The sequence below is a fragment of the Culex quinquefasciatus genome, chromosome 2 (assembly GCF_015732765.1).
Source record: "Culex quinquefasciatus strain JHB chromosome 2, VPISU_Cqui_1.0_pri_paternal, whole genome shotgun sequence".
Taxonomy (NCBI): Eukaryota; Metazoa; Arthropoda; class Insecta; order Diptera; family Culicidae; genus Culex; species Culex quinquefasciatus.
This window is the reverse complement of record NC_051862.1, coordinates 194,989,201-195,001,123: the sequence shown is the minus strand read 5'-3', so window position 1 is coordinate 195,001,123 and position 11,923 is coordinate 194,989,201. Positions and strand designations below refer to the sequence as shown.

The following is an 11,923-nucleotide window of genomic DNA, read 5'->3' as shown; positions in this document are numbered from 1 at the left end:
ACTGTCAAACGCGAAAGATGTAAACAGACGCCGAGAACCGACGTACGTCGACCGAGGGGTTAGTGAAAGGAATTTGATGGAATGTAATAATTGTTGACTAAAAAATTATATAAATTATTTATTTATGTTAATCTAAATTTTTGTTTTGTTTTTTATTAGGTCCTATCCTGGGTCCTATGATAAAACTTTGATTTTTTTGAAAAAGGAATTTTTGTAAAAATAGAAATTTTATTAGAATTTTTTTTTGGACATAAGTTTTTAATGTAAAATCACATTTGCGAATCGAAAAGTACTTTACAGATTGTTTGATAAAGTTTGATTGAACTGAAAAATTAAGGTTATTAGAATTAAAAATAGTGGCTATAACTTGATCATTCCTTAAAAAAAAATTATTTCGAAAAGTTGTGAAAATTTCCGTAAAGTTACCTAAGAGACCTAGAAGATTCCTGGAGTATTTTTTTAAAGGTCCAATAAACAATCTTTTCAATGATTTTGAATGACTCAATGCAGTTTCAAAAACACTTACAAAGCAAAAATTTAAAATTTTGTTCATTGGACCTTAAAAACTCTAGATTTGACCGATGGTTGTTGGATGGTTGCTGAAAAACAGCGAATTAATTAAAAAGAAAAAAAAACAAAAAAACGTTTTAAAAGTCTGATCCAAACAGCTTAGTACTAGAGATCCTAAATAGGGGACTGGTCGAAGTGAATTTGACGTACCCAAACAGACACGAGTTTGACGTATCCAAACGAGCATTTCCCGCATAGTCAACAACCATACAGTCACCATTTGTCGAATGATTTTTCCTAAATGATCTTAATAATACACCAAATAGGGGGCAGCCGTACATTTTCCATTCCCCAAACAATCCTACAATTTATTAAATAGGTCGTTAGGTAATGTTACAATACATTTTTACAAGGGATTTTTTTCGTGGATCATAGCCATACCCTACCCCAAACTGTTCAATTCTTATTTTATGTGAACCGTACCACAAATTAATAAAATATGATTTTAAATGGTGAACTGCTTTACCGACACTTACCGACACCATTTGAAAAGGGAGGAGCCAAAAAATAAACTTTACAAATGTTCTGGGAACTATGGATTCAACGGGAATGGTAAGTATATGATTATTAATGGCGAGCGTTTTTTTGTAATGTCCGGGATTTGTTACCGCTTGATGATGATGTCTCCTGTTGATTCTTCCGTGGTGCTGCCGCCTTATCTAATTGAGCTATCTCAGTTACATAACGTTTGGCGGTTTAAAATGCATTTTATTATGAAATGTGGCCTCAAAATTTATCATAAATATATCGTAACATGTATGGTAGAACCATACAAATAAATTATAGACCAATCACATGGCGAACAGTTATCGTTCTGATAATGGTCAATCAATTGTTTAAATTATTTGGACTTATAAAAATTATCACGAAAATAAATTAGCTTTACATACAAACTATATGTCAAACAGGTATATCGTTCCATGAATTGTTGAACAATGGCTTGAATTGTTGAGACTTAGGAAAATTTTCGCTTAATTCAGGTATATCGTTCCATGAATTGTTGAACAATGGTTTGAATTGTTGGGACTTAGGAAAATTTTCGCTGAATTCAGGTATATCGTTCCATGAATTGTTGAACAATGGTTTGAATTGTTGGGACTTAGGAAAATTTTCGCTGAATTCAGGTATATCGTTCCATGAATTGTTAAAGTATTATTTGAATTATTCGGACTTAGGATTTTTTTGCTGTAGTTCAATTGGCTCAATCATACAATACCTGTTTCAAATAATCCTAAGCGTTTGGCGAACAGTTATATCGTTCCATGAATTGTTGTACAATTGTTTGGATTATTGGGACTTAAGAGTTTTTCGCTGAGCTTCAAGTTGGAAATACTACGTCGGCTATGGTACCCTTATGTTTTAACAATAGCTGTTCCGAAAAATCCTTACCATAAGGCGAAAAGTTATATTTCTCCATGAATTGTTGAACAATTGTTTGAATCATCGAGACATAAGAAAATTTTCGCTAAAATTCATTTTTGGCTCAATCATACAAAAACTGTTTAAAATAATACCAAACATATGAGGAATAATTATATCGTACCATTAATTGTTGTGCAATTGTTTCAATTATTAGGACTTAGGAAATTTAGAAAATTTTCCGCTTAGGTTTCTTTGACTAAATCATACCGAGTATCATAACTTTTATCATACCGGCTACAGTACTATTATGTTCTAACAATAGCTGTTTCGAACCATCCTAATCGTATGACGAATAGATACCGTTCATTAAATTGTAGGAAAAAAAAATCAACCATTCGAATATGTCAAGATAAGTGTAACAATTCGGGAAATAGTACCATTTTAATTTTGTTATATGGTCGTGACATTATATCAACAATATCACAAATGGTAACCATACCAGAAATAATTTTCTTATAATTTCGACAGTTTCACCTTTGGTATTTGATTATGCGGGTTGCCTTTATGCCTAGCAAAACTTATCAGTGTTGCCAAGCTCAAAGCATACATTGCCAGGTCAATTCAGCGAACTTAGACCAGTCTCCCTATTTAGGGTCTCTACTTAGTACCAATATCTTAGAAACTAATGGTCGAGCTAATTTTAGTGAAATTTCACTAATAAAAATAAAAACCACCTTGAAAGTGTAAATTAAGAAAAATGGTTTTTGAGCCTGTTTTAAAAAATACATTAGATACTAAATATCTACAATTTTGCTAACTATTTTTTACAACTCGGAACCTTATCTAATTTATATGCCTTGACTTGAATTACATCCATCTGTCTCTATTTGATGACCCCTCGGCCCTGGTAATAATTGAAACGAAAGCTCACTTTTGAAAGCTTAATTGCCCGTGCATTTGAAACGAACCTTTCGAAAGCTTTGCGAAAAATCAGGAAAATTTATGCTGCATGTTTATGTTTTGAAACGTTGCCTCATAGAATGATCATTCTTGTGGGTGGTGGGAGCTTCCGCTTTCAATTAAAACTCATTGAGTCTTTATGTGTAAGTATTGTGCCAATGTCATCAACTAAAAACTGTTTTAAAAAGTTGTCTTGTAAGCTTTATTATTTAAAATACGTAGTCTAAATACATTAAAATTGAAACACACACACGCGCGCACCCTCCGGGGATCCCACCCTCAAAGTTTGCTCTTTATCGTCGACTTCCGGTCCAGCTGGGCGTAAATGATCCCCGATGGCTTGTCCACCGGCAGGAACACCGTTTCCTCCTTCATCTCGTCCCCGTTGATCAGCTTGGGAAATTTGCTGAAGTCAAAGTTAAAGTAGTGCTTGTTCGGCATCGTCATATCGATCGAGGACACTTCGGGGATGTGCTCGAGGACCAGCTTTTCCGCGAGGTACAGCGTGTTCTGGACGCTCGGCGAGAACACACCCTTTTCCGTTTCGCCGGCAAACGTGTCCAGGATGCAGTGCTTGACCTTGTTCCAGCAAAAGTCAAAGTCCACGTTGGCGACGGTGGAGTACTGCCAGGACGAGCGCACGACCGTGCTGAAGATGCGATCGTGTTGATCGGGCAGGGACCGATACTCGTCATTTACGAAGTTGACGAACGCGGATTGGGTGGTTTTGAGCACGCGCAGGTCGGTTAGACCGCTGATGACGGTTGGGGTTGATTCTGGAAAGGGGGTTGGGAAGGTTTGAGGTTGAGTGCTTTTTTGGAGTTTGTTGGGGTCTTACCACTTCGCTTCTGGGTGACGTCACAGTACCGCGTGGCAGTCGGCGTGAACACGAAGGCATGGTTGTGGAGGGCCTGGTAGGGTCCTTTGCCGAAGCCCATCCGAGACCACGGGTACTCTTCGATGTGGATCGACACCTCGTTGACGTGGGAGTATTTGGTCAGGAAGTGGTTGCACAACAGGATGCCAAACTCCTCCGGTGATTTGAGTCCGTGTTTGCGCGCTAGCAGGTAGACCGTGTTCTTTTGAGAATCTGTGGCAACGATGTCCGAGTTGTCACCCTGGAGGTAGTCCTTTTGGCTGGCCAGCTTCAGCTTGGTGCCCACCTCGAACTCCTTAATACTGTGAACCAGCCCGTTGCGGACCACGTGCATCACCTTGACGCTGTCCTTGCCGTAGCCGTAGTTGCTAATGCGGAACTCTTCCGGAATGTCACGCTCGGCTGCGCCTGTCGCTTCATCCGCTACCAACTTTCTGGACATCATCTTGTTGCTGGTTGGTTGCTAGTCGCTGGATGACGATCGCACTTGCAGTTGCTGTTGTTTTGATGAGCCTCTCTCTAAAGACCTGGACGTCAGAGGGTGATTTCCCCCTTTCGCAGCAATATTCCAAGTTCACGGGGGGGTTCGTCCAGCTCTGCGATAGAAAAACAAGATTAGAAATATGTTTTCCAGATGGGATTTCTTGGAAACAGCAAAGCTTGCGTTGAGCTGGAAATTTTGAAGAGGTCAACGAAGATGTCGCCGCTCATCAACGGGTAAAAAAGTCACGTAGGCAATCCGTTGAATGAGATTACATTCTGTGTGGTAAGTAGGTCGTCCAAACTCCAGGCCTCCAGATCGCCTGTTTACTCATGCGGACAAACAGATAAGCGTAATCCTCGGCGTCCAAAAATTTATACGCATCCTCGTGGTTGACCCTCGTGGCCCAACAGTTACCAAAATGGTTCTATACATGTGTCGGCATTTAAATCGTTAAAAATAATCATATTTCGTCAGTCCCATTATCTCAAGACATAACCTATATGGTCATACTTGTCCTATAAAAAGCCAATCTGATTCGATTCTATTTTAATAACGTCAATTTTTTGAGAGTCATGCACAAATTTCCTTAAAATCTGGGTGGTTTTTCAGCCATGAAACCGGTACGTGAAGTGTTTCGAAAGAAACTATCAGTAATTCGCTTATCACCATCGAACGCCGCAAACGCCGAGTGATGATGTGTCTACCAAGTGTTGACGGTGATCCTCGACATCATCGTGTGTTGCTGTTGTTACAATATAGATTACAGCTGGGCAGAATTGCTGAGGCTGGGTCAAGCCCGACCGGCGTTCAGCCTTTAACCGGTTTACCGTACCCGTGTGAACTAGTTTCAATTGCTGATGCCGGTGCGAGAGCTTCCTCTTTGTCCGCACAGGAAGTTGCTCTCTTGTTACTGCTCTAGTGTACAGATAGTTCGTCATCTGTGTCTGTGTCAAACACACATGTCAGATTTAGCGCATCACGCATCGCAAGTGTTGATGCACGCGTGCGGGAAGATCAAGTTGAGTACGCTGTTGGAGCTATCAGCTGATTCAAAAGGACTTTTGAAGCTTAATTGATAGAAAGGATCATTCATTGGAATTCTAGTTAATACAGTCCATATTCGATTATCTGAAGTCCTTGCCCAAAATGTTTGATTTTATTTTTAACATATTTTTTGTCATTGACCTAAAATATTTATCCAAAATGCTCCGAAGTGATCTTATTGTATGTGTCCAAAGATGTTGGCCACAATGCTAGTATTTGGTTACTGTAACATTGTATATTTTATTGTACAGTACTTGTTCGGTAACTGGGCTGAGAACGTAGCCCAGTCACCGAATGCTGCTCGCAAACTGGACTGAACGAAAAATATCGAGGGGACCACCGATGCATAATATTTTCCTTAAAAAATAAAAGTTACCGTAAACCGGGGTGACTTTGATGGGATTTCAATTTGTTTTTGGAATGTTTTCCAACAGGTAAGGTTTTACTCAAGATTTTTATTTTTAAAACATGTACTGGGGTAGGCCACACAAAGTCCATGCACTATTTTGGAAAAAAAGTTTTTTCAATAGTGTTTAGAAAAATAGTAACGTTAAAAAATCTTAGTTTGAATTCCAGGGTGACTTTGACAGTCATAGTTTTTGTTGTTAAATCATATTTAAGATGTTCAAACTTTATTTGTAAGTTAAATGTACCATCACTGAAGTTGATGATATTGCCTTTAAGAAAAAAAATCAATGTTTATATTTAGTTATCTAAGTTAATAAGCTTTTTAACAAAATAAACACAAATTTAAAAAAAAATGCTAAAAAGTCGAAATTTTGCCTGAAATTTGTTAAAACATAGTTTTGTTTATAAAATTATCGATTTATATTGCATTTTATACTGATTTCGAAGCACAAATCAAAAGTTTTCACATTTAACATGAAGATTGCCTTTAAATTTTGAGATTTTTTTAAATTTAGTTTCTCAAACACATATTATTTATTATTTACAAGCTTATTTTACCCTTTCCTAGTGGAAAATTGTCCACAGAATCCGAAAACACATTCCGTTTTCCGATTCAAAATTATGTTCATTGAGAAAATCATGACACTTCGAGTAGTTTAAAATAACATTTACTTTACTTTAGTTAACTAACTTTTAAACTTTTCAAAATTTTATGCAAAGTTCTTTTCGAGGTTCTTTGAAAACTTCTCTTCCACGGTCAGAATTATTCTATACAATTCCGTACGTATTTTAATTGTACTCTTCATTTTGCGGAAAAATCGCAAACCTATCAAAGTCACCCCGGCTATCAAAGTCACTCCGTTTTACGGTAATCAAATTTATTTACAACGCTTACTTGTCATATTATTTTAATTGTGACTTGAAATTAAATAAAAGTTTGAAAAAAGTTTTTTTTTAAGTAATGGAACATGATTTTTGCATCCATTAACCCCTCGGTTTTGTTTGTTTTGTTTTTTTGACGTTTGTCTGCTTTCGATTCTCCTATTCTACAGAAACCGGATAATCAAATTTTGGATGATCGAATCTTCGGATAGTTAGGGTTATTGATAATCGAGTACGGACTGTCTATATAAGTTAGAATTTTCCCAAAAGAAAAAAAAAATTTCATTTGGTTTGATTTTGTCAAATTCAATCCCCATACTTTGTGCATTGTTTGTATGGCAGGCTGAAAAACGCGACTTCCTAAAGGTTAACTGGTTAACCTTTGATAGTATTTTAAGTGTTTTGGCCTTATTTGGTTAAAATTCATTCTCGTATCATGAAAAAGTTTAGAAGTTGTTTAGTCTCATTTACGCATGATTCAATTCAATTCAAAGATAAATATTTTTGAAATCGCTGCCATTTCCCATTGATTAAATGTCAATATTGAAATAAGAAATTTAATGTACTTCTACATCTGCAATAACCGAGAGAGGTAATTTACGTGTTTTTGTATTTTTTGGTTAACTTTCTAGATGTTCAATGTTCTACAAAGTTATGGAGTAACCAAAAACATAAACATTTGATTCATATACAAAAGAGGTTTTCATGTATTCTTCACGATTAAGGGGTTACATACATGTAAATCGGCATAAATGTCAGAGGTTGGTTTGAGCACAAACATAAACTTTTTTTAAATCTGTTTTCAGGGCATTAAAATATATATTTTCATCTGTTAAAAAAACAAATTTGAGGACATTTGGTTGTATCGTGGCTGAGATATATGTATTTGAAGTTAGCAGTTTCAAAAAACGGGTACCACGATATCTCAACACTGCATTGACCAAATCGGCTCAAAATCTTGGTGAAGATTCGTTAAACCGGTCTCGTGTGCATGACGAAGGCCGATTTTCAAAAAGTTTATTTTTAAAAAAGATAAAAATATTTTTATGTTTTTCATATAAAAATCGCAAGTTTTTGATTTTTGTATTTTTAAAAAATGCAAAATTTCAAAATCGCGCATGTCAAGATATCGTGGCACCCGTAAATCAACTCGGTGTTCAGAGAAAAACGCTCGCAAAGTTTGACAGTTCGCTTTGCGCATGGCAAAATTTTCAGCTAAAATCGCCTGTAACTTACTTTAATCATAAAATATCTTCATGAAACTTTCAGGAGTGATAGAAAATCATCTTTTAAGTTGATTCAATAAATTTTCTGTAATATGAAATTTTGTGATTTTCTACATGTATGTAACCCCTTAACCAGAATTCCACGACATTTTTTATAAGAAATGATTGTCATGGTCATTTTTCAACAGGTTTTGCCACAACAGACGTCCAAAGGGTTATTCTTATGAAACATTTGCTGAACATTCCCAGGAACTGTAAAATCCGCCGAAATTTAACTTTTTATACTTGAATTTGCTAATATTTTTAAAAAAATGTTAACACAAATTGTTTTGAAGCACCGTCATCCGGGCCGAATCGGGACTTCAGTCTAAATATGGACAGCAGTTTTTAGAGCACTTAAAAGCTTGAAATTTGGAAAACTGTGCACTATGTTAGATGTCCTGTGTCTGTTCTATCCGAAACTAATCAAAATTATCCAAATATTGTTCAGTAACAAGGCTAAACTGTCCCAATTCGCCCCATGTGCCCCATTTCGCCCCAGATGACGGCACTCGATTTCTGTAAAAACAACTTAATAAAAAAGTTTGTTTTTAATTCTGAGAGGCATGTAAAATTGATGTTTCAGTGATTTCAAAAAATGATGCTTTTAAAAACCGCCCTAAGGTTGCCTTAAGGTTGGTGTTTACTAAATAAAAATTGAGAACTCTACAATTTAGTTGAAAAATCCGTCCCAGTAACGACGATCAAATAATTCAACTGTTGATTTCAAATTAAATCACTTTCTACCGAAAACGAAAGTTACACAATTCTTCTACAATGCGCACTAGACCCAATCTCGCTTTCGTCATAATCTAAATTGCTGACCTTCACCTTTCTTATTATAGCTATTCCTTCGCAGGTCACTCCAGGCGGTTGGTTCTTTTCACTTGTCTTCTGGTTCTTCTTTCTTCTTTTTTTTGTAAATTGCTTTCCCTCTTTTTTTCTCTCTTAGAACTGCTTTCACCGTTGCTCGGCCACCGCTTCAATTAAACACTACTGCTGCTTCTGCTGCTGGTACTACGATCCTCCTCCTTCGGCTGCTGGCACTGAACTGCAGCATCCAGGCCGGTCATCTTAAATTCTTAACGCAGCATGTTTTGTGATTACTACCCTCGGATGACGATGCCGAGGATGACTGAATGATGGCTCCGCGCACAATCACAACAGACTTTCCTCTCTCACTCTGAACTTAAGCCAAGCTGAGGATCACCAGCACTGATAACAACTTCAGCCCCGCAGGGACTGACGATGACGGTTGAGACAATCCCGAGTAACCTACACTGCTGCGTAGAATGATGATGCATGTGATCACAGCGCTGAGTTACGACCAGTTGTTCAAATTTTGGGGTGCGATAATGGTTTGAAGGTCGTAAATTGTTTGCAGTTTGTTTTCAAAGTGAATTCTCGCAAAAATGCCAACCCCCTTCTTCAACAACCTGCTAAGAACAGCAACACGTGATATTACCTGCATGATGCATCTGACGAAAGGCAAGGAAATAAAGGAATTACGAGAACTCAGAAGCAAAAAAAAAACGCCTCAGAGTGATTGACGTGTGTATACAAAAGTAACCGAGGGCTGAGGTAGAGCGTACATGAGTACAGTTGAACTTGATGTTGCTTCCTTCAAGACTCGTAACTAGCTGGGCAGTCATGAACAACCATACAAAGAATGCATCCATTAATGGAGTGACCCCGACCGATTCTATGTTTGTAGGTAATTGTGGGTAGATTCAACAGATTGACTGCATTTAGGCCACCATCGATCATCGAGAGGATTTTGCAACCTGTTAAAGTCCAACAACCCCCTGCTGGAACAATCCGATAGTAAACATCATATCGCGGACGATCTAGGCCGAGATTAAGCCAGTTTTGTGGTTTATCAGCACGCGTGGTCATGTTGATTTTTGCGTTGTCGCGAAAAAATAGATGTGTAGCTAACATTGAAGTCGTTTCGCGGAATCTGGATGCGACTTGGTATTATCAGGTCAAAACAAGCTAAATCCTCGCGCACTAGATATTGTACGTGGGAGGCCTTCGTGGAATTGGTTGAGACTTCCTGGGGAATATTATGATTTTAAGCCGCTTTAGTGATAGTCAAAACATCTTGTCCCTGAGCTTATCTTGGTTCGTAGTAACAGTTTAAAATCTGTTCTGTTGTTTTGTAAAAACCTTACTCAAAATTGAGTTGGCTTGTGTTTTTCGTGCTATACGACCTAATCTTATTAATTTTCCAGCATCCAGCAGTCGCACGCCACTTGTTGACGATCTGAGAAAATCGCGTTTTAATGTTTGACCTTGAATAAACAAAAACGAGAGCACGCGATGTAAACAATAACAAACACGTTTTGTTTGGTTGACCATTCTGAGCATTGTCCCAAAGTTTGATTGAATTTGGTTGCCGGAGTCAGCGGAAAATTCTAGCAAAATGAAAAGAACTCACTGAAGATGCTTATAATTATCCTGTAGTACAGTCATCCCACATATTCGGAACACCCACAAATTCGGAACACTTTTGAGATAATTTGTCAATAGCATGCCAAATGCAGCTTTTCCGTCAACCCTACTGTTTTTAGGACCTTTATTTGGACATTATCTTGCTATTTCACTAGTAAAAGTAGTACTTTTTAGACAATAACTTCATTTCAAGACAATATTATCCAGAGCTGCAAAACACTGCCTCCAAATTGCCTGTTTCATAATTGTGGGATGTTATTGTGCCTCCCACAATTGTGGAACACCTGAATTTAACTGATATTTTCACAAAAAAGTCATCAGACCATGTATAAAACATCACTAAGCATGAGTTTCATTAATTTAAGTGTGTGAAGTCATTATTTTGTTAAAAATCTGTATTCCTGGAGAGAACCAAGGTTTGTTTACATCCGTAGGAAAAAAGTGTTCCGAATTTGTGGTTTTCATGGGTCAATGTTTTTCTTCAAAAAAATGATATAAAACGTAAAAAACTACATCCAGTCAATACATCAATCGAAAGATCTCAAGAAAAGCTTCCACATGAAGGTAAAAGCAAAACATTATGTTCGACTATCGATTTTCTATGATTTTTCAACCATCGGCCGATCTGTAAACCGTTCCGAATATGTGGGATGACTGTACTAGATCTTACTGAACTGATACAAATCTACAATGTGAACCTTTTGCTTGCGCAAACAATGTTTAAAGACAGCATTTTGAACATATTATCATTTTCGTAAAAAGACAATTTGACCCGCACTCGCTTCATTTGATAATATCCCAAAGACTTCTGATCTAAACTTCATATTGGGACCACTTAATAATTAAGTTATACCTAATCATCTCCTCAAATTTCATCTAAATTTATCAACTCAACAAAATGAAAATGATTTGAGATATTTCTACAACTATTGGTCCATTTTTAAACTTGTGAAATTATTAAATCTTTGAGATAAATAACATTAGTTTCAATACTTTTAAATCAAGTCTAAAACGTCATTGATTTTTTTTTTTGATTTTAGAAAATCACTCAATTTTTCCAATTGAGCTAAATGCATCGAAGTTTGATGCCAATCGAAAATCTGATGAAACCATTCAATTAAGCGCCCAATATCCTTTTAAAACTAGCTGTCGAGTTTAGCTCTATCCGTTTTTTTCCTATATCGGCAGGCTATGGCCATTTGAAAACACAAGTTATCTGAAAAAATGACGAAAATCTCAAAACTTTGGGGCGGTGTCAAAAATCGGGATTCTTACATGTTTTAAAAGTTCAATAATAGCTCCCCCAAATTTGAGCTTGATCAGAAAAAGTCGATTTCGAATTTGTACTTTTTTTGTGTACATTTGAGCCGAAATGACCCTTATATCACTCATGCAGCTGAAAAAAGTATTACAAAATTGGAATCAGAATCTAAAAATTTTACAGGAGGATTAAATATGCTGTTTTTTAAACATCAAACATGCATTCATGTAGTAAAAAAAAACCTCAACTCCATAAACTTTGATTCGTGATTCAATTTACGGGTGTTTTCTTGCAGCTCGTAAGAAATTTCCCATTGAGACTGTTGACGAGCGTAAACGATTCCCACGAAAAACGCC

At 36.8% G+C, this 11,923-nt stretch overlaps 1 protein-coding gene across 2 annotated transcripts; it reads right to left on the bottom strand.

Moving 5' to 3' along the window:
• Positions 1–3,080: 3,080 nt before the first annotated feature.
• LOC6034825 (uricase) lies at positions 3,081–9,152 on the bottom strand. 2 transcript variants are annotated; one of them, XM_038256784.1, is made up of 3 exons: positions 8,678–9,152; positions 3,731–4,365; positions 3,081–3,668 (listed from the first exon to the last, which is right to left on the bottom strand). In XM_038256784.1, exons 2-3 carry the CDS (start codon positions 4,212–4,214, stop codon positions 3,172–3,174), a joined length of 981 nt encoding a protein of 326 aa, XP_038112712.1. In that variant the 5' UTR covers positions 4,215–4,365; positions 8,678–9,152; the 3' UTR covers positions 3,081–3,171. The 2 variants fall into 2 exon arrangements, with proteins under 2 accessions (XP_038112712.1, XP_001845096.2); XM_001845044.2 differs by having other exon boundaries at positions 8,684–9,152.
• Between the last annotated feature and the right edge of the window lie 2,771 nt (positions 9,153–11,923).